This window comes from Octopus sinensis, linkage group LG29, assembly GCF_006345805.1.
Source record: "Octopus sinensis linkage group LG29, ASM634580v1, whole genome shotgun sequence".
In the NCBI taxonomy this organism is placed as follows: Eukaryota; Metazoa; Mollusca; class Cephalopoda; order Octopoda; family Octopodidae; genus Octopus; species Octopus sinensis.
The window spans coordinates 1,680,528-1,703,779 of record NC_043025.1 but is presented as its reverse complement, the minus strand read 5'-3'; the positions used below and the strand labels follow the sequence as shown (position 1 = coordinate 1,703,779).

General features: G+C 36.2%; 2 protein-coding genes across 4 annotated transcripts in view; both read left to right on the top strand.

Annotated features, from left to right (window-relative positions):
• The window catches only part of LOC115226190 (serine/threonine-protein phosphatase 6 regulatory ankyrin repeat subunit B-like), a 47,595-nt gene extending 42,860 nt beyond the window's left edge, over window positions 1-4,735 (top strand). Inside the window, exons 15-16 of the mRNA XM_036514945.1 lie at window positions 2,834-2,905; window positions 4,302-4,735. Coding sequence (XP_036370838.1) covers window positions 2,834-2,905; window positions 4,302-4,495 — 266 coding nt within the window. The 3' untranslated portion in view covers window positions 4,496-4,735. The remainder of the gene's footprint in view (window positions 1-2,833; window positions 2,906-4,301) is intronic.
• LOC115226193 (E3 ubiquitin-protein ligase MIB2-like) lies at window positions 4,329-19,719 on the top strand. Of its 3 annotated transcripts, XM_036514951.1 has the most exons (7): window positions 4,329-4,460; window positions 8,636-8,845; window positions 10,945-11,156; window positions 12,499-12,641; window positions 15,628-15,699; window positions 16,215-16,296; window positions 18,808-18,943. In XM_036514951.1, the coding sequence occupies exons 2-6, from the start codon at window positions 8,672-8,674 to the stop codon at window positions 16,247-16,249; spliced, it is 636 nt and encodes a 211-aa protein (XP_036370844.1). In that variant the 5' UTR covers window positions 4,329-4,460; window positions 8,636-8,671; the 3' UTR covers window positions 16,250-16,296; window positions 18,808-18,943. The 3 variants fall into 3 exon arrangements, with proteins under 3 accessions (XP_036370844.1, XP_036370842.1, XP_036370843.1); XM_036514949.1 differs by lacking the exon at window positions 16,215-16,296 and having other exon boundaries at window positions 18,808-19,719; XM_036514950.1 differs by lacking the exons at window positions 15,628-15,699; window positions 16,215-16,296 and having other exon boundaries at window positions 18,808-19,719.
• The last annotated feature ends 3,533 nt before the right edge of the window (window positions 19,720-23,252 follow it).

Sequence of the window (23,252 nt, the reverse complement as noted above, 5' to 3'; positions counted from 1 at the left end):
ATCATCATTATTATTATTATTATTATTATTATTATTATTATTATTATTATTATTATTATTATTATTATTAATATTATTATTATTATATTATTATATTATTATTATATTATTATTATTATTATTATTATTATTATTATTATTATTATTATTTAATTTTTATTATAATTTAATTTTTATTATTATTATAATTATTATTATTATTATTATTATTATTATTATTATTATTATAACTATTATTATTACTATTATTATTAATATTTAGGTCACTGCCTGAAACTGAACTTGGAGTCTTGGGGTTAGTAGCCCTTGCTCTTAACCACCACTATGCCATATGCCCGTGGGCATTATAATAATAATAATAATAATAATAATAATAATAATAATAATAATAATAATGATAATAATAATAATAATAGTTATAATAATAATAATAATAATAATAATAATAATAATAATAATAATAATAATAATATAATAATAATAATAACCAACAATTATAAAATTCATAGGGCATTCTATCAATAAATGGCAAACAGTGCTACAGCTCCAAACAAAAGAGGGACTCATGAAAACCAAAGCCATCCCCATTAGAAGAGGAATATTCCTGGGAGACACGCTCTCTCCACTCCTTTTCTGCTTGGCACTGTCACCTCTATCTGATATGCTAAATAGAACTGGATGCGGATATAAATGTTACGGCAAAACGATCAGCCACCTTTTATATATGGATGACCTAAAACTATACGCTGCAAATGACAAACAGCTGGAAACACTATTAAAGACAGTTCATGGGTTTACCAAAGAAATAGATATGAAATTTGGATTAGAAAAATGCGCCAAAGTAACCCTGAAAAGAGGAAAGCTAGTTAAGAGTAGCAACATCACACTAGATAAAACCAATGAAATAAAAGAATTAGACCAAAGCCAAACTTACAAATACTTAGGAATCCATGAACTAGATAAGACACAACACACACAAATAAAAGAGAAAATAAAAAAAGAATATTATAGACGAGTTAGATCAATACTAATAACAGAGCTCAATACTAAATACAAGATAATAGGTATTAACACTTTAGCCGTCCCAGTTATAAGTTACAGCTACATTATGCTTAACTGGACACTAAATGAACTGACCAAAATAGATAGGAAAACAAGATAATAATGACAGGATCTAGGATGCATCACCCAGAATCTGACATAGAAAGACTATATATACAACGTATAGAAGGTGGTAGAGGCCTTATACAGCTGGAAAACTACTATAAAATAACCACCATACGACTGCAAAAATATCTACTTCAGAAGCAAGGAAAAGTGATAGAAATAGCTGCAAAACACGAGCAAAACAAAAAACTGTTCCCAGTATTTAAGGAAGCTGACAAATGCAAATAAGAAATCATACCACCTAATAAATATGAAGAAGAAGGGGAAGAATATGAAGAAACAACAAAAGCTATAAAACAAATGAAATCCAAACTAAAAATAGAACAGCAACGAACCATGATAAAACGATGGCAAGAAAAGCCCCTTCATGGTAAATACTGGACTAAACTAAACGCAAAAGAAATAGACAAAGAAAAATCCCAGCAATGGTTGAGAAGCTCAGGACTCAAAGCAGTTCAGAAGGATTTTAATTGCAGCACAAGACCAAAGCCTCCCCACCAGAAATTACCAAAAACATGTAATGAAAAGAAATATAACAAGTAACTGCAGAATATGTGGAGATGGACAAGAAACAATAAATCATATTATCTCTGGCTGCCCAGTCCTGGCTAAGAAGGAATATATTCACAGACATGACAGAGTTGGAACCTACATACACTGGAAGCTATGCCAACATTATGGAATAACAACAGAAAAATGATGGTATAGGCCCACACCAGAAAAGGTGAGAGTAATCGAGAAAGCAACCATACTCTGGGATATGCCGATACACAGAGAGAGAGAAATTAAGGCCAACAGACCAGATATAGTTGTCAGAGATCATGAAGAAAAAAATGCTTTCTAATTGATGTATCAATACCGGCAGATGACAACGTGTCTCTAAAAGAAATGGAGAAACTTTCAAAATACAAAGACCTGAAAATAGAGGTAACCAGAATGTTGAATCTAAAAACAGAAACAATTCCTATCATAGTAGGTGCATTAGGCATGATAAAAAAGTATTCAGACAAATACATAACAAAAACACCAGGACTTAAAAACACATATAACATACAGAAAATTGCACTACTAGGCACTGCACACATCCTACGCAGAACACGTTCCATACAATAACCATCAGAGTATCACAACAAATCACAGCACATACCCAAGGCACACAGAGCTGCGCTCGGTAGTGAAGTGAAAGCACGCTATAAAAATAAAACTACTGAATAATAATAATAATAATAATAATAATAATAATAATAATAATAATAATAATATAATAATAATAATAATGATATTTAAATAAAAAGATACCTTAGGAATGAGAACCAGATTTGAAATTTCTCCAGGAAACCTGGAGAAGGCTGGAGACTATATCAGCCGAAAAGTTGTGTTAACAACAAACAAGAAAAACTATTATCAAATAATAAGTGAAATAATTACAACGTTGTGAGATTATGTATGATGTGTTAATAGAGACAGGAAAATTAGAGAGGTTAGTCTGTTTTGTTGTGGACCAAAATGTATGAGTTATTACATGGTACCACAGTAGAAAGTATAAAATGTTGACCAAACCCATAGTGGATACTACAAATGATAGAAATGTCTCACAATAATAAAATATTGATTATTAACAAAGAAATTTAACTATAAAGTCTAAAACTTGGAATATTTATTTCAGATCCTCAAATTCTTAGTGGAAAACTTCTTGCGAGGGTGTCAAAGAAATTAGCATTTGGATGGCAGCCAGTTGGTGAGTTTAGAATAATATTTAACTAATTTGTATAAACTTTCCTTTCACTCTGGCTTTTGATAGATTAGCTGTAAAATGATTCTATTAAAGATGTCAATACTACTGAACTTTCATAAAATATCAACCAAGTCTAGCATGGTCAGTGGAATGGATAAATTAGAAGACACAAAAGAGTTAGTATCTTTTAGAACCCAGGAATTAAAATATGTTATTGTTTAAGGGTCAACAGTTGAGTAAAAGACAATGTTTTAGTTTGTTTTACATTTTGACTAAGTTTACTGAAAGGGCACTGTTGTTGTTTAAGTAGATATCTGCTTTAATCTCGCAGACTTAAGATGAAAGGCCCTCTAGATGTGATAACTGTAATTTGTTCTTCAGAGCATATTATCAAATATGTTTGTTTTAACATCTTAAGGTTTATTTAGCTGTGATGTCTAGCAGCTGAAGCAATCACATACGTCATTGTTTCACAGTTCACTTCCAGACGGGACGAGGATGTGGTGGTCTTAATCCCAGATTTTACTGGACGGATGTGATTTGAGACAAATCTCCCTCTAAATGCAAATATGTGTGTGTTGTAGGTTATTGGTATAGAGTTCCCCTTCAGCCCTTCCGTGGAAGATAATGATATTGGAGAAGAGGATTACAGTCCAGCATGAAAACCACAGACCTAGCACTTCATGTATTCCTTTCTTTCACCGTGTTAAAGACCATACACTGGCACTCCACCATGCAGTGGTCTGTTGTGTGGGTTGCAGGATGGCAGTGAGCCTTCAATGTGACACATCTTCTGATGTCCAGTCTGTTGTTTTATACCTCTACACAATGTCGGTGGTCATAGTGGACATAGACAGACCATGGCAGATATGTCTTTCTGAAATTTGCCTCTGCTGGTGTATATCCCAGGAATGACCAGAGTAGAAACGGTTAAGGTGGATATGGACAGTAAAGCTACTAATTTGGTGTGTGTGTGTGTGTTAATTCTGCTGTGAGAAAGTTCTGAGCGGAGGTCTGTGTGTGAATGTCCAAGTACTGTTCCATGTTGTTGTTTTGTAGCCTCATCTCAACCTTGATCAAGCAGACCCATCACACATGTAGTTTCCTGAATGATATGAGATGTAAGCCAAGGCTTCATAGAAACAGACATATCATGTCTTCATCATGTTCAGGACTACACTTCACTCACGTGCAATGGTCTATTGTACATGCTGCAGTCTGTCTCTCTATATTTCTTTGTCAAAATTCTTATATCTTCATATTTCTTTACTATGTTTTTTAATTATTTCTCTGTTGATGTAGTTTATTTGTTATATTTATTAAAACCTGCAGTACACATCTTTCATGTTACTGTTAATGCTGTTGCAATCATTTCTCTTTTTATTTATATCTTTTGCAGGAAGAGAATTAAACATTCCATCGTGGACATTGGATTGTATTAAGCATGATTTTAGTCAAAGTATGGAAAGACAAGGCCTCCAGATGCTATTTGAGTGGTTTATAAGTAGTGATCCACAGGAATGTACACTTGAAATTTTGAGAAAAGCTTTGACAAAATGTGAGTGTTACGATGCACTTCGATGTTGCTCTTAGTCTCAGAGCAACCAAATAGACACCTAGGATCAAATGCTTTCCAGTCTTTATCTTTAATGTGGATAGCTCAGAAACGCATTGTCCAATGTATTCTTCTTAACGGAGATAAGGTGTGAATTGTAGTGGATTTGGCTACTACTTCTAGTAGATCTATTCACCACAAAGAAATCCCTTTACTGGTATGGCTCCCCTGTTGTTAGAGATTAACTTTTGAAATAAAGTTAAATTTTGAACTGTTCATTTGTTGTTGTTGTTGCTGTTGTTGTTGTATGCCTAAATAACCCCCTAAACACTTCTGCTCTTCTAAGACAATTTTAATACACTTTGGTATATTCATAGGTATCTCCCTTCATTTCTAGCTTAGAGTAGAATGACTGCTCTCTGTCTCTCACTCTCTCTCTCTCCCTGTATATATATATATATATATATATATATATATATATATATATATATATATATCTGCTCTATTTATAAAGCTGAAATGTGATAAGTTTGTTTGTCTGGTTTTGGTTTTGGAACGGGTTAAGTGGCACTACATGCGGTCAAATTCACTCCAAAATCCTCAGGGACGTGTAAAACAAGGCGAGGATGTGAGAGGACTAGGATAGAAATCCCTATCTCAAAAGCTGTGGTTACTAGGGCAAAACACCCACATTTTGACAAGTTTTTGACGTTTCTCTCTTTTCCATTTTTGCCTTCTTCCTCCGCCTCTCTTTCTTTCCCCCCTTACCTCCAATTCCTCTCTATAACGACGTTTGACACCTTACACTATCTTTCCCCCAACACTCGCCAGCTCTGTCACCCTTTCTCCTACCCCATTCTCTCTCTCTCTCTCTCTCTCTCTCTCTGTACGTCTGTCTGCATTCATAGAAAGTTTTATCACCACAACCACCACACAATCTTGAGAACAAATATTATGAATTGTCGTTTCTCTCTTTCTCATATCTGCCTGTTTTCCTCCGTCCCTCTCTCTCTTTTTCCTCCCTTACATCCACTTTATCTCTATAAAGAAGTTTGACAGCTCCACTCTCTTTCTCCCGCCACCTTCACCAGCTCTGTCACTCTTTCTCCTATCTCCCTCTCTCTACTCTGTCTGCATTCATAGAGAGAATTATTATCGCCACAACCACCACTCAATCATGAGAACGAATATTATGAATCAGATATTTATTGGGTTAATTTATATGTGTATGTGTGTATGTATATATAAATATATATATATGGGCGCAGCTCTGAGCTGAAACGATATATATATATATATAGATACATATATAATTTGTATACATTTGTATATGTAATGCGTACACACAGAAACACACACACACACACACTCACACACGCATGCATACACACACACACACACACACACATATATATATATATATATATATTATGTGTGCATTATGTGGTCAGTTGAGCTGAAAATATGCACACCTATGTTAAAAGTGCTGGCGAGTTTGCATGGCAACTACTGTTTCCCTCAAATGAAAGGCGTGACCTCTAGGACAAAATTTCTCATCTTTTAAAATGTGGCACGATTAGACCCGAATGAAATCGGCTTATATTAACCAAACAAGTATAACAATGAAAAATTATGCCATTTTAATCCCAAGCAAGGCCGGGTACCTCTGTAGGTCTACTACATATTTGTGGAAAGGGCAGCCGTTGGCTCACAAGCAGTTATACAGGCAAAAATGTTACTAAATATGGTCGGATTGAGCTGCAAATTTGCACACCTATCTTAAAAGTCCTGGGGAGCTAGCATGGCAACGTTGACTTTTGCTCAATTGAAAGGTGTGGCCTCTAGGGCAAAATTCCTCATCTTTTAAAGTGGGGCCCGCGTAGACCCGAATGAAATCGAGTTATTATACCGAAACAAATAAAACAATGATAAACTATTTTAATTCCAAGCAAGACCGGGTTTCTCTGCTATCTATATATATATAAGAGTCTTTGGGTCAAAATTGTGTGCACATTTTGCTACGTCAGAGGTTGGCGACCAGAGCAGTGGTCAGATCCAGCTGAAAATTGACACAGACATAGAAGACATGATGGGGCAGAGAGTTGAGTAGGTTAAAATCCACCATCTGGAAAGGTAGAAGACGTAATATATATATATTACACACACACAAATAAACACACAAACACTCACATGAATATATTTCTCCTCAAACCCATTAAATACACCAGCATAGGTAAATATATTGCAATTGTCAACCTGTGTGTAAAAAAATCCCATCTCATTATAGCTGAGATGGAATGCCATCTGGTACCAAACCCAGTTGAAGAACAGGAACCAAACAAGCAATTGTTCTTCTCCATCAATGAAAAATATAATAAAATGAAGAATTGTTGAGATTTGATGAGTGAGGAATATATTAATGTCAGAAACTAATTTGAAGAATTGTTTGCATATTTAAAACGAATTAATTTGTTCTCTTGTAATTAAAACTTCTCTCGCTGTTTTCAACTGGCTACGATACCTTAAGAGATATCATTTGTATGTGTGTTTGTGTATATAAATGTATATACATGTATGTATGTATGTATGTATGTATGTATGTATGTATGTATGTATGTATCTATGCATGCATGCATGTATGCATGCATGCATGTATGTATGTATGTATGTATATATGTATGTATGTATGTATGTATGCATGCATGTATGTATGTGCATGTATACTACAAAGTGTAAAAGATTTAAGAGAAAACTTGGGTATAAGAGGTCTCAGACGTTGTGTGCAAGAGAGAAGACTGCGTTGGTACGGTCATGTGATGTGTATGAATGAGGACGGTTGCATAAAAATCGCTGATCTCTTATTGTGGAGCGAAACTGTGGGCGAGGTTGATCCAGGAAGATGTGGAACAAAGTTACGAGAAATTATCTTACATACAATCTCCAAACACCTTCACGACCCATCCTCCCAACAACTTCCCATCCCACCACCCGTGAGCATCACCTGCTGCAGGCCCCTCCACTCTACCTCACATGCCTATCTGCACTCAATACTCCCACATTATCTACCAATACCCCCACCTCCCCAGCCACTCCAGTTTCTCCCTCCATCATTTGCTACAGTCCCCTCCTCCCCATCTCTAATCATCTTCCCTCACACTCTTATGCTACATCAACCTCTATCTCATTTGTAATACTTATACTCCACTTTCCCACCATTCACCTAGTGTAGGCCCCAATGCATCTGCACCACCATCTATTTCTCTTCCTCTTTCATTCTGTCTCTCTATTTTCTCCATAACTCCCATCTTCCCTTTTCCTTCCTTGTCCTACTGGGGCAGCCAAGTATTTCCTCTATAATAAGAGAACTATCTCTACTCCCACCTATCATGGTCAAACCTCCTGCCTGGTACACAGTTTCATTCCTTCCTTCAGCTGAGTAGTCTTTGTCTTACAAGTTATTTGGTCACCCTGCTGGTGCTGGTGCCACGAAAAAGCACTCGTGCTGGGGCACCCAGTCCACTCTTTTCCTTTTGTAGTTTACTTTGTACCTTCTCACATTATTCCACCATGGCATAACAAATCTCTTTAAAGCTATACCACAGATACATACATACATATGGTGTGAGTTGCCTTGATTGCTTATGACTTACGTTCAGGTGTTTCAAATGCCAGACGCATTGAGAATATATTCTCTTACACCTAAAATGCAACCAGCCCATGAACTAACAAGACACACACACCATGTGTATATCTGTGCGATTTTCTTGACATATATGTATATATATATATATAACTATATATATACATATAACTATTCTGAGCCCCTTATTAATATATTAACATCAAATGTATAGAAAAAGTCGTATAGTTCTTTCCCAAGCTTAATCCATTAATCTTGTGCTCAGTGCAGTTTAACTCCCTTAAAACTTACTATAGCGAGGGACAAACATAGATTAGGCTGAACCAATCTGTTTATGACATCTAAATAGATTTATCATGTCTCTTAAACACACTCATAGCAAGTTATATAGGGACCTTATGCAAGGCTAACTTAACTAACAAACATGAAATGTACGTGATCGGTTTGATCAAGTACCCAGTAGAAGGCAGTAATGACACATTGATAGCCACCCTGGTTTTCATGTAAATTTTCATTCTCTATTTTTACTTCCACAAAGGATTCGGTGAAATTGAACATAACAAACTGTGATAATATGACACCATTTCTTCAAGCTGTCTCTAGCGGCAACTTCAGAATAATGCAGGAATTCATTTCTAAAGGAGCAGACGTAAATGTGGTCGATGATATCGGAAACAATTGTCTTCACCTTGCGGTGAGGAAAGAGGAGTTCCATTCTGAGGATGAATCCTTAACTGTCTTCGATAAGGTAAGTTTTAGAATTATTTGTAAATATATATACGTGTGGATTTATTTATAAGAGATAGAAAAAGAAACAGAGAGACATGATGACAACCTTTAGAATGCAAGTGCCATGATAAATACATTCATTTCATTCTATGAGGGATTCTGAAAAAACAGCTCCCTGTCTTACTTCTTGTACACAACATTTATCCTCTGGCTTCTTGTGGACATGTCATAACAATATTGAATGTTAGAACACTAGAGAATGGATACAATAAAGCAATATACATACATACGTACGTACATATATACATACATACATACATACATATATATATATACATAGTGGCTGTGTGGTAAGTAGCTTGCTAACCAACCACATGGTTCCGGGTCCAGTCCCACTGCCTGACATCTTGGGCAAGTGTCTTCTGCTATAGCCCAGGGCCGACCAATGCCTTGTGAGTGAATTTGGTAGACGGAAACTGAAAGAAGCCTGTCGTATATATGTATATATATATATAATATATATATATATATGTGTGTGTGTGTGTGGTGTGTGTGTGTGTGTGTGTGTGTGTGATTTGTCTGTCGGTGTTTGTCCCCCTAGCATTGATTGACAACCGATGCTCGTATGTTTACGTCCCCGTCACTTAGCGGTTCGGCAAAAGGGACGGATAGAATAAGTACTGGGCTTACAAAGAAAAAGTCCAGGTGTCGATTTGCTCGACTAAAGGCGGTGCTCCAACATGGCCGCAGTCAAATGACTGAAACAAGTAAAAGAGTAAAAAGAGTAAAAGAGTAATGGAGTATATAATATATATACATATATAAGTATATATGTACATACACACACACACACACACACACACACATATATATATATATATATATTCATTTATTTTTATTAATTAATAAATTTTAGGGTAGCAAAAAATTCTAGAAAAATTATCCGCTACCTGCGGTCAAGTGAGAAAGAAAAAATAGTCAATAGACTATATAATGTACATTCAAACATATAAGGGATGGCCATAATAGGACATCCGACTCACTAGAAAGAGCAGTTAAACTCCAAGACACTAACAGTTGTAATTCTGAAATGGAAAGAGAAATAAAAACGTTTACCCGATATTAGTGGTTTGGAGTTTAACTCCTCTTTCTAGTGAGTCGGATGTCCTATTATGGCCATCCCTTATATGTTTGAATATATATATATATATATATATATGTAGGTCCCGGGTTGATTCGGGGTTAACCACAGTAAATAAGGTACTCAATACATAGTAGAGTAAAATTAATTTATTATATAGAAGGAGCTTCTACAGGACTAGAACTGTTTCATTCAAGAGAAATCTTCAGGAGCTTCCTGAAGATTTCTCTTGAATGAAACAGTTCTAGTCCTGTAGAAGCTCCTTCTATATAATAAATATATATATATATATATATGTATATATATATGGATCAAAATAGTTTAATGATCCAAACTGTTTTGATCCACACATGTAACTTCCAATGAATTGTTTGAGTGCCCCTCTGTCATTTGTTCACTTACTTTCATTCACATACATGTGTGTGTGTGTGTGTGTGTGTGTGTGTGTGTGTGTGTGTGTGTGTGAAAATACAGATACATCAACATCTAACCATCAGTAGATCTAACAGTATTTACTGTAAAATTTTGCGCACTTATAGCAACTCACTGATTCCCACATGGGTAACGGTCTCTACAGATTTGTGACTGTATTTCAGACAGTTGATGGTCATCTTTGTGTTGTGGAAATGTCCACTTTGATACGAAGAAGCTATTCTGGCAGTCAAATGCCCTTCTCTCTCCATTACTGGAATTGACTGTCAGACTAACAGTTTCAACAGTTTATCAAATAGAATGTGTTGGTGTGTTTCCTCAACCGTGACACCAATTCTTACTTTTTTACTTCACCTTCATCATCCAAAGATGTTTCTTTATTAATTATGGAAACATTGTTGGTATATTTGGATAAGTCTGTGTGTTCTCTGTTATTTTTAACATTCATAGTTTCCATTATATTTCTTGTATTTGACTTGATGCTATGATTTCGTTTATATTTGTGTAATAATGCACTTGTCCTTCATATATTTCACCATTTGTAGTACTACAAGAAGCTCCAGCTTAGCAAAGGAGGCAAGCCTTCAGGTCTAGCAGTGGCTTGTTATCTGGCCGACAATGGAAGCAATTTTTACCACAGAAACGAACAGAATGTGATGCCGCTGGATCTTATCAAGGATACAAATTTAAAGGAAAAAATTAAAAGACTTTTCCCACCTCCGGTGAAAGTATTTACTGAAAATGTCACGATTGACCAGTGAGTTTTCCCTTCTGTACATAATCATGTTCATATATTTTGCTTGGTTTTAATTTTCCCAATACGTTATTCTGTGTTTTGACCAAAGATCACACAACAACTGTAAGAAGAACAAGAAATAGAAAATACAATCAAAGAACTCTATTTTGATTAAATTCACATGATTGGTTGTGTTGATTGTTATACCACACTCTGCAATTTCTCTTTAAGTGTTAAAACCCGAGTAAGATGTTTCTTAGCTTAGTAAATAAGCACTTCCCCCGTACAAATAGATTCAACAAAATATTCGTCACACTCTGCCTCATTAGAAGCTAGACAGTATGCACATGCCTCAGTAAAAGGTTAATCTAACTAATTTTGGTTTTGATCCAATCTAATGAAGCAGAGAACATGTTTTTGGAGGAACACATTTGATGTGGACAAGTTGTAGAGAAAATGTTTGTAAATCAATGATTTCTTGAGATGCACCAAAAACATTATTACATCATGTATGGCAGATAACATGGCCTTCTCTATAAACCTGGATTCAGCTTTAACTAGGGGCGGGTTTGGATGCAGAGCATTTGTGCAATTCTGTAAGGTGTTTTTGTTTGTATATATGTTACGTCAGATATCCGCAATTTCCCTGTGAATGGGTTGTTTTTGTTTGACAGCCATGGTTGGAAAAGACACACAGGTCAGGCACTGAAAGGACCAGTTTGGTAGTTGGGCTGTTTTCTATATCCCATCCATCATAGAACAATTTTTTACCTTTTTCTTAGACTGGGATCATCAAGGGATTAGCTGACATTTATTGCATTCAACTCATCAGTCTTCAAAACTATCCTCAGGTCTGGTATGTGCATATCAGGCATGTTGCTTGGGGTATTGTTTTATTATAGAACTGTGGACTGGTTTGTAACAAATTGTTCACAAATACAAGAAGCTAGGGCAATTGTATCCTATCTGTCCATCCATACAATTCAAAAGGAATTGTCTACGTTTAGAGAACTTGTTAAACAGATTAGGTTTTGTTCAGAAGAAATTGTCCCTCTACAAGAATTGGAGTATGTTTCTGGAATATATGTAGCTCGTTGTGTGTAAAGCAATTTTTTGTGATGTACCAGAGTCAAGACATATATTTAACAATATGTATGTTAATGCCACACACACACACACACAGACACGTGTGAGCATAGAGTTCATATACACAGACATTTGCATTTACGTAATTGTTTAACGAAGATATTTTTATGTACTTTTACTGTGTCTCATAATATTCTGTACACTAAACATGTACTCAATGCAATATTCGTTATAAATGAATATCATCAGTGATATGCCTCTATGTTTTGTTCAACAGATGTCTGTTGTGTAAATCTAGTGAAGCTACAGTGACGTTTCAACCATGTGAGCACACTGTTACATGCAAAGATTGCTGTTCAGAAAATGAGCCTAAAAATTGTCCCAAGTGTCAACAAGTTATAGTTGACAAACGTGGATTCGGTAAGAATACTATTTGATGATCTGTCTGTTTGTCTCATTGACTTTATGCTGTTGAATAATATACTTCATGTTACTATGTAGAGTCACACCTGTCATAAATGTAGCAGATTTATAATAAAAGTGTCTTTTCTTTGTGATACTTTATCAAGCACCACATCCACCAAACTTTGTCTTCGTCCAAATACAAGGCTTGCTGCACTTCAAGATGATACTGTTTGCAAGATAAGACTAATGAGTGATACAGCAAGTTAAACGGCGATTAACAGAAATATTAATGATGCTGCCAGATTCCCTCAGTAAATATCATGTTTTTACAGTCAATTGCGAGTGATTAGAGGGGATTAATGATTTATCAGTATTTATCAGTATCTGATAAAGACAGTGTTACTAACAAGAACATCAGAATGATTTTTGTAAAATAGGAGATTCAATGAGAAAATCTCAACTGAGCGATTAAAGAACAACATTAGAGGCTTTGATTGCTTAATTAATTGTTTTGCTTAATGAATTGTTTTGCTTAATGAATTGTTTTGTGTTGCTGTGAATGTTTATTTGGTGAAAGATGGCATCGATAGTTTCAACATATTTTGCAAAGTTATCCTCCAGGAATTCTTCATGATTTTTCATGTTATGAAAATGCTAAACAATAATATTAGTCCATTGTTTGATCAGAGATGTCATCTCTTGTTAGGGTACGTACCCGGAATGTCTCAGGTTAGGACATATATTGTTGTGATAACTAAAAAAATTTAATATATTGATCGTTAAATTAATTTTATTGAACTGTGAACATATGTTTACATATAAACAAAGTATTTATGTTCACGTATAAAATATACAAAGAGGAATAAAATAGGAATTCCTAATGTGATTTGAACACACAACTCCTTGTTTGTAACCACATGTAATCAACACTTGCTACATGGCTTGAATAACATTTGCATTCCATATTTATGATCATTCTTATGTAAATTAATAATCTTAAAAATATTACTGAAATCTCATCACATATCTTCTGAGTTTGGTAATATGGAGAAATGAGTTTAGACAAAATAGAGTTAATATTGTCTTTTGGAATAGGGAAATAAAATATGTTGCTGTTTAAGGGTAAACGAACGAGTACTGACAAGGTTTTTGTTTGTTTTAAATTTTCTAAGAGTTTACTTTTGTTGTTGTTCAGCCAGATGTCATATTCTCACAGACTTAAGATGAAAAGTGTTCCAAAAGCAATTTCCATGTCTTTCTTTCTTTCGATACTAAATCTTTTAATACATCCATTGTTCTTATCCAAGTACAAGAGTTTGGTTTGCTACTGAGATAATCAAAGTCTCTCTCTCTCTCTCTCTCTCTCTCGCTTTCTTCAAGACAGATTTTGGCTACAAGATTCAATACAATCAATGATATTGTACTCATTATTAATCATGTTTTCCATACTCTCATGTTTTAGATGGGTGGTCACTGTCCTGGTCAGCTCTTATTCGTTGGCTGAAGAATATCTCTCACTTAAAACAGTCCAGCTTTTCACTGGTGGCATGCCCTTCCTAACACCAACCACATTTTTGAAAGGCCTTGGGAGCATTTTACTGTGGCCCAAGCAGTAAAACCTTTGTCATATCGTCAAGAAAATTTCAATGTTGTATAAATTGATCTGGCAAGCACTCATGGGTCTCTACCAAAGAAATTGTTGATGGAAGCAGTGGACTTCTTTTATACACTGGAGAAGGTTGACGATCTAATGAGGGGCTTTTGTAACAATTTCAAGATGTGGCAGACATCAGAATGTTTCACAACAGACTGGCATCATCTTGAAGTTGGAATTGCTGTTGCTTGCCAAATATCAGTCATCTGGCTTGGGTCTGTTACGGAGATGTTACTTAGATTAGCAGATTTCCCAGAAGAAATGTCTCAAATGGAATCACCTAAGATGGCAATGGTGGATGGTATTAGAATTCTAACATGAGACGAAGAGGATATGCAAATAGTTGTGGGTAGACTGTATGGACGAATCACTTGCTCAAGGAGGAGGTTTAAGGCAATTAATTAATGCATTCATTTGTCAAAGGACATGAGAAGCAAGTGAAGTTCAAAGTAGTAGTAGAAACGATTCCAAAAGTTAAAGACAAACCTATAAGAAGTTTAGGAATATGCTATGGACCATGGCACGAACTGAGAATGGGTTAAAAGCAATAGTTAAGTCAAAAGCACTGGACAAATACAAGATCTGGTGCTTGCAGCTTGGTATATATCCTCATCTTGCTTATAATGTTTTGAGTCTCATTTCTCCTGAACCATTTCTAGTACTTTCAGTGCAATAACTCGAGGATCAACTGATATAAGTAGTTGATGAGGTTTTGTGCATGTGTACTGGGGGTTTTAAGACACCTGTCATCGTCTTCTGCTCTACCTAGGTAGAATTATCAGAGAAGCTGACTAGAATTGTAATGTCTTCAGATATTTCTAGAGTCAGAGAACATTCTGGTGAAGTGTGATGTGGTCATAAAAGATTACAACCAACAACCTTCAACAAAGAGATCAGGTCTGTGTTTATCCTACTTGAAGTAGTGTGTCATGTGTGTGTGGTAAGGTCTTTGAAGAACTAATTTGGTTGACATTGGAATTAAGCAGCAAGAAGAATGCTGGTTAGTGAAGTCAAGAGACGTGAGAACAAGGCCATTGATTCGGCACAGATATAAGAGAAGAAAGACAAAACGAAGAAGAGAACAGTGGCATGAAGTGATAATTACTAGATTATTTGATTACGGAGGATATCTTAATAGGGAAATGAAGTTTAGTCCATTCTGGTGTGGACCTTAACATTGTGTCATTAGATGGGGTCACTATGGAAATTATAAAAATGCTGTTGAACACCATAGTGACCACCAGTTGACTGTTGATGATGTGAATAATAATGACAAAATATCGACCATTGATAGAGAAAGAGAAATTAAAGTATGATGAGTAAAATTTGGAAATATCTTATTTTCAGAGTCTGTAAAACTGGAGGTGATGCATCTCAATAAGGTGGCAACGAAGTTAGGGAGGGACTGGGAATTTGTTGGTGAGCATTTAATACCTAATTGATTTTTACAAAATTTGCCTTCACTTGAGCTTCTGTTTGTTAGAATGATTGAGAACAGTTTCCATTCTTTTAATTTCCAATTGAAAGTTTAACTGCAAAGTAATTCTATTGAAGAAACTTCATAAAATCGAGGTTTGCATGGTTGGTAAAATGGATTAATTTGAAGACACAAAAGATTTAATATTCTCTTTTAAAATAGGGATCTAAAATATGTTGTTGTTTATATACAAACAGGTGAGTTAATGTCAATGGTTTCGTTTTTTTAGATTTTTACTATGTTCACTGGTAGGTTGTTTTTGTCATGGTTGTGGCAGATATCTGCTTTAATCTGGCAGACGTCTTCAAAAGAAAAGTGTTCCGGGTGTGGCATCATTCTTTCTCTTAGGAGAAGAGGATCTCATTATCAAATGCAACGTCGTTAACCCAAGAGTGTGCCTTTTGCGCGACATGTTGTAGCCCCTCTCCTGACCAGTTTTTTTTTACTTTTGTTATAGCCCCAGGTCAGCCTATTGCCTTGTCTCTAAATTGACAGGCCCCATCTTTGAATGTTTTTGCGTGTGGGTTGAACTCCGCGAGGTAAGTTAATGAAACAAAACACAAATTATGAAACAAAACACAAATTATGAAACAAAACACAAATTATAAAACTATTACCTTGTTTTAAATTTTGGGGCTTAAAATTTGGCATAAAGGTTTTGTAAGGGATTATAATGCTATCCATGTATAAGAAACTCCCATACTTTTTTAACCTAATTTTTAACAAAAATTGGTTCCTTGTACATGTTAAAATATTGTAAACTTAACTTGATTTCATTTCTTATTTGAAATTTTTTCCTCACCCTTTACAATACAAATATCATTTAGAAATCATGAACATCACAATATTCCATTTCTCTTTGTGTGAATGGGTAAGAACAGAAAGTATGATTTATACAAACTTCCCATTATTTATAGCAATGTCTTGTACCTGCCCATGGCACCTGTGTACATCTAAGTAGACTGTCCTATAGTGAGATGTATTTACCTGGGGTATTGAGCAGTTGACCCCTGACATAGGATGTCAACATAATATCCTCTCAGTCAGCTGACTGAATTTAGAGAAGACATCATCTATGACAATGTCGATTTCTTATATCCCTGGGAGTCATACAAAATGTACCGGCCATATACTGGGGTAAAATAAACACCCTAATAATATTCATTATCATCATCTTAAGTCCATTCCTCCACACTTGTGTTAGATGACTTCTCCCACAATTGCTGTGAATCTTTGTCACGTTTAACCTCTTGTTTTCTTCCATTTGGATATTCTGGCACTTCTTTATCCAATTTTCATCTTCCATACTCTTCCCATGACTGTGCCATTTCTTCTCTTGTGCCCTATCTCTGATTCTACTGAGACCCAGTTTTTCTTCCAGCTCATCTGTTCTCCAGCATTCCAATACACTAACATTACACTTCTCGTGAAGTATTCTCACCTCATTTCTTGCCAGTTTTCATACATCCTCCACATTCAATGCATCGCTGCACTTTACAAATATACATCATACAATCTACCCTTCATTCAGAAAGAGAATTCTTTATTTGTCAGTAGGGATAACAGCTCCCTGTATATTTTGCCACCTCAGTTTTTTCTCTAATCACCTTACTTTCAGAATAGTTTCCCCCACTCCCAATTATGTCACCTAGGTAACAGAAACTATCGTCCATGCCTTTCACAGTTGTTCTTACAACTAACTATTCCTGTATATCTACTACTCACAAACTCCTTCCTCTCCATCAACTTGCCTCTGACCCCACATCACCCATTGTGTGCATTGAATGCACAGTATAGAATCCCTATTAACCCCTTCTACCTGCTTATGAAATATGGTAACTTCACCAGATGATGTAGAGGTTGGTAGATGCAGTGATTCCTTCAGGCCCTAAGCGTCTACATGTGTATGGTGTAGATGGTGGTGACCCCGTCTTCTTTCCTACAAAACTAAAACTCTTCTCATTGTTAGCTTTACTCCAAAACCTCTCCATTATCGGACTTCTCTGTAAATTGTGGCATTGGTCCAGTAAAAGAAATCTTTATTACGAGTCATGAACCCAAAATGGTTAAGTTGGTGTCTTTTAAAATATGTGTTGTGTACCTAACAGTATTATATTTTGTATTTTGTGAAATTAAGGCCATTCTGGTGTCATGCTTATTTGTATTTTAATTGGTCCAGGTGTACCTAATATTACTGGTATTGATAGTTAAAGTTATTTCTAAATGTTGATATGTTTTAATTGTTAATTAGTGAGTGTAGGAGAAGTAGGAGAGACATCACTGATGACTATTCCAGGTATTGATCAGGTGATGATTCAAAGCAGCTGAAATGGGATTCCTTTAAATGGTCTCTGTTACTCAAAAGGAGGCGCACGGCTCAGAGATTTGGGAGTCTCTCCAGGTTGAGCCACTATTTCCCTGCATTGAGGGGTCACAATTCCAGTTCTATGGACATGAGATTAGACTGTCACAAGAAAGAATTGCAAGACGGATTCTTTAAGCTGAGCCACTTGACCGGAGACCAAGGAATAGACCAAGAATGAGATTGTTGGATAATATCTAAAGTCTTAATTGGTCAAGCTTGAGAATCCAACTGGACAGTAAGATGAAAGTAACTTTGAAGGGGGTTCCCTGGCGACTCTACCCCCACAACCCTTTTATGAATAGAGGGTAGAGAATATGAATAGATGGATGAGATAATGTGACTCTTTGGGTGATATTAATTGATTCTTTAGGGTCTCATACGCTATTACCCACACAACCATTTTCCCTGCCATCTCTTTACCAGAAATTCTCTCAAATGTAATTTTCAATTCTTTTAAAACACAATTTTCTCAATTTCAATCCTTTATTTCAATTTCTTTGTTATCTTTTAATCATCATTCCTAGAAATAGAGAACAATGTCTAATATTTTTCATTTTTCTGACCTATTTTCAAATTTCTCTCCCGATATAATATTGTTGTTATAGTTATTACAATCTGCAATATGCATCTCTTATTTTATTCTTAATGTTGTTGCAATTATTTATTATTTTTGTATGTTTTGCAGGAAGGGAATTAGGAGTTCCACAAACTGAGCTGGACTTTATCATCAATGACTATCCAAAAAATACTAAAGAACAGATTTTCCAGATGCTCCACTATTGGTTCAAGGGATGTGATTCAAAGAAACACCCATTCGAAACACTCAGAAATGCTCTTAAGTCACGTCATTGTAAAGAGGCATTAACATATCTAGACTCAGTGAATTCCCATGGAAATGTTTAGTCTCATGTCAACCAAACAGTGATCTATGATCAAACGCATTCCAGCCATGGCCATCCTGTCTTTATCCTTCATGTAGAGGAGCCAGAAAAACATTGTCCAGTGTATTCTTCTTTAAGGTGACAAAGTGTGAATTGTGGTGGATTTGACTACTACTTCTAGCAGATTATCTACCACAAAGAAATCCCTTTATTGGAGGTGATTATACACTTAAAAATAAATCCAAAATTTTAAAATCCAAAAATAAAACTGTGTTAAAAACTCTTGTCTTGTTGGAAATAATGACACAACATTTGTTTATTTTAATTCCATGTGACTGTAGAAAAGCCACAATGACACCTTCTTTCCAAATAACATCGGATAATGGGAATGAACCCTTTTTTCCCTACAATATTTCATACAACTGAACTTTTATTGCATTTCAATTTGCAATTAAATTCCAAGACTTTAACATCATCAACTCAGATGACATCCTAAGTAAAACACACGAAACCTCTGAGAAGGACTTCTTTTTGTCAATAAAATCATGCGAGAGGAAACTCTCCTTTGCAAAATCAAGCGAAATGAAACAGGGTTTGGAATTGTAGTTTTCTGTGATAAGAGTTGTTCTGAAATTAAATATTTAAAAAATATTCAAATTAGATCAAAACTCTTTATTCTGAAATTAATATGTAATTAAAAATTATTTATGTTAAAACAAATTATTTTGTATCAAATTTCTTATAAACTTATTCTAACTAAAGTGATAACAGTAACTTATTAATTAAAAGGTGAGGTCGGTTTTGGCAAGGTTTTTACAGCTGAATGTCCTTCACAGCACCAACCACTCAGCAGAGTGAACTCAGTGCTTTTTATGTGGCGCAAGCACAGGTGAGGTCAGTTTTGGCAAGGTTTTTACAGCTGGATACCCTTCCGAACACCAACCACTTTACAGTGTGGACTTGGTGATTTTTTAAGTGGCACCTGCATTGAGAGGGTGACATGCATGACAAAAAACATCTAAAAGGAGAGGAGGTGATGATGAAAAGGTTATAATGAGACAGATATAGGCATCTTGCTGAAGAGGAAGTACAAGGTTACCCAGCCGGAGAGAGAAAGATCACGAATGAAGACAGAAAGAGGTGTGCTATCACAAAGAAAATACACAGTTGCTCAACCTTAGGGAAGTGCAGGAGAGAGAGAGAGAGAGAGAGAGAGAGAAAGAGAGAGAGTGTGTGGGGTGGGGAGGCAGCAGGGTGGAGATGATGGCAAAATGCTGGTCATGCTCACAAGGAACGGAGTTCAGAGTATAAATGAGATGGTTGAGTGAAGGAAGAGAGAGAAATATAAATAGCAGCAAGTGCCAGGGCATAGGTTTGAGGTTCAAATGCCATAATACAAGTGACCGGATATTGTGAAGGAAGAGCAAGTAAGTGGTGAAGGACCTGGGTATATATAAAGTAAGAAAGATCTACTGGATGGCAACGATGCATAGAAACACGGGGGGTGAGGAGAGAACAGGGGAGTGAGGGCTAAGCAAGGAGAGAGAGAGAGCTAGGCAAGGGGAGAGATAGAGAGAGAGAGAGCTTGGCAAGGAGAGAGAGAGAGAGAGCTAGGCATAGTGAATGAAGGAGGAATGCTAGAAAGAGATGTAAATTGGTTTGTTGAGGTTGGGTGAAGGACACGTTTTCTTGTTACGTGTGGAACACCCAGGTCGGAGGCTGGCAGATGGCAATAATAGAGACATGGCATGTGGGTAGAACGCACAGGTCAGGGTCAAGCAGAGGGCAATGGTAAAGTGGCACCAGGTCAAGGGGACAAGATTGGGGAGTGGGAGGTAAGCATAGAGCATGAAGTAGAAATGTGAGGAAGCGATGTAGAGATGAAGTGTGGTTCGTTGTGGCAGAATGTGGGAGAAGTTCTCTACACAGCGCTTCCAGAACTCAGTTTTGCTGATGTGGGTGGGTCTTCTCAAGGAATTCATATCGCCAGACATCTTGGTCCATTATCATTTCCTCTGTGAGGGCCAGCTTCCTGAGATCAGTCCTAATCACTTGATGCCGTGTCTTCTTGGGTCTCCCTCTTCCACAGGTACCATCCACTTTCAATGATCAGCTCTTCTTTATGCAGCTGTCCTCATTCATACGCATCACATGTCCATTATAAGCAATGTAAATATTCTACAACAGATGATAATAATAATAATAATGAAATCAATGTATACCGTGCTCAGGTGCACCACAACTTGTCAAAGGTGCGTATAAAGCGTATAAAACATATCCCACTGATAGCAAGAGGTATTTTTCTGCGACATCCTTATAAGCACGTCAACACTTTCTACAGGGAGAAATTCCTATGTCAGAGAAATTCTGGAACTTCTGGCACTCTCATAACCTCGTTTGGTCCTCACAACTTGAATTTATTCCTAAGACCAACTGCTGCAACCAATTCATTTAATTCATTTAGTTTCTCCATGCAACCAGAAAATCTGTACAACTTTAAACTTTAAACACATTAAACTAAAATTTTTAATGGATATATATGAAAATACCTCACCACCTTCCTTCATCCATTCCACTTCATTATTGACTACCTCTACAATGCACATAAAAAATGATCGATGAAGCAACGTTGTAGCATATTTTCTGCATCATGCGAATGATGCGGTGCTTGTGGCAGCGTATTTCAAAGCAACCCCAATAATCAATTTCAGTTATGCCATTTATTTTGTTTATTTATTTTGTAGTTGTTCTCTGATCTGTCATAATTCTCCTAATATTTGGTTTAGTGTATGGAGACTACTGTAAGCAAACATTATACTAAGTAGGATCATACAAAGAAGGTGAACAGTGGGATGGCGTCACCTTCTAATGACTGCAGTAGGAGCAGCAGTTGAGAGGATTTTAAAGAAGATGAAAGAATTGTAACAGTGAAAGATGATAGATTTTGCAATACTAAATGTTGGTAGAATTGATATCAAAGAGAGCGAGTAAACAGAGGTATCCGAAACTAATCAAAGATCTGAAGAAATTGTGAAAGTGTGGGACACACACCTGTCTTATTAAAGCGTTTATGATAAGTCTCGTCAAATCTTTACATTTTTGAAGAATACACGATGCCAATTCATTCCAGTAACCATCGCTTTCTTAGAAAGCAGTTTGGGTGTCGAAACCAGAACATCAATAATCTCAGGAACAACTGTCAATAGTCTTTCACAATTTCTTCAGATCTTTGATTAGTTTCGGATATCTCTGTTTACTCGATCTCTTTGATATCAATTCTACCAACATTTAGTATTGCAAAATCTATCATCTTACACAGTTACAATTCTTTCATCTTCTTTAAAATCCTCTCTAATGTTCTGGCTCAGTAGTATGGCAAGTCTTTATGAATAGACCCCATAGTAGTCTGTAAATTATTATTCTTTGTCATATCCTCTGGCTTGCATTCATACCACTTTCTTGCTACTTTGTACCTGTCCGTTTTTGTTAAGTCCAAATTTTGTTGAGTCTCTTTGCATTAAAAGCATACTCTGGCAGGTCTTGTTTGCAGTTATTAAAAGGACAACGACAGGGTGGAGTCTGGTCTTCCACCTCATTGCCCTCTGAGCGTACCCTGTTGGGTGCAGTAGATCTGGTGTCTTGGACATCTAGGGTAGTTTTCCCGTTCGTACCGTTACTTGGGTTTGAAATTGTTATCGTTATAGCAAAGAATGGTAATAATTTTTTACAGTTGTCTCCGTGGCTGTGTTTATTTGAGATTTTCATGTAAAGGGCTACCCCAGATACAACACCAGCTGTAACGTGATTGCTGGCCAAGGTTTTTGGACACCAAGTTAGCCCTGTGTAATTTGCTACAAGCCTCCCTTAAACGAAATGTTACACCAGCGTATGCAAGGCATAGGTGGCACCAATTGCCCGCACTGTTCACATGGACATCCACATAAAGAATCCCACTATCTGATCTTTTCTTTTCTCTGCGATGTTAAGTGCGATTTGAAAGAGATGTAACTACTCTTTCTATCATGCCAAAAGACTTCTCAGAGAGTCCATTGCTCACTTGTAATTTCCTCGGTGAAGATTCAGCGTAAGAAAACCAAGATCGTACTTTTTGTCCTTACTTCTGTAGCCACGGCAAGTGATCTTATCGCTGTTGCTTTTGTCACCAGCTTGGATTTGTTCTCTAACCACAGGATATGAGAGGGATAGGTTGGCTGTCAGGTTGTAGTTGCTTCCTGTGCTGTTGATGATA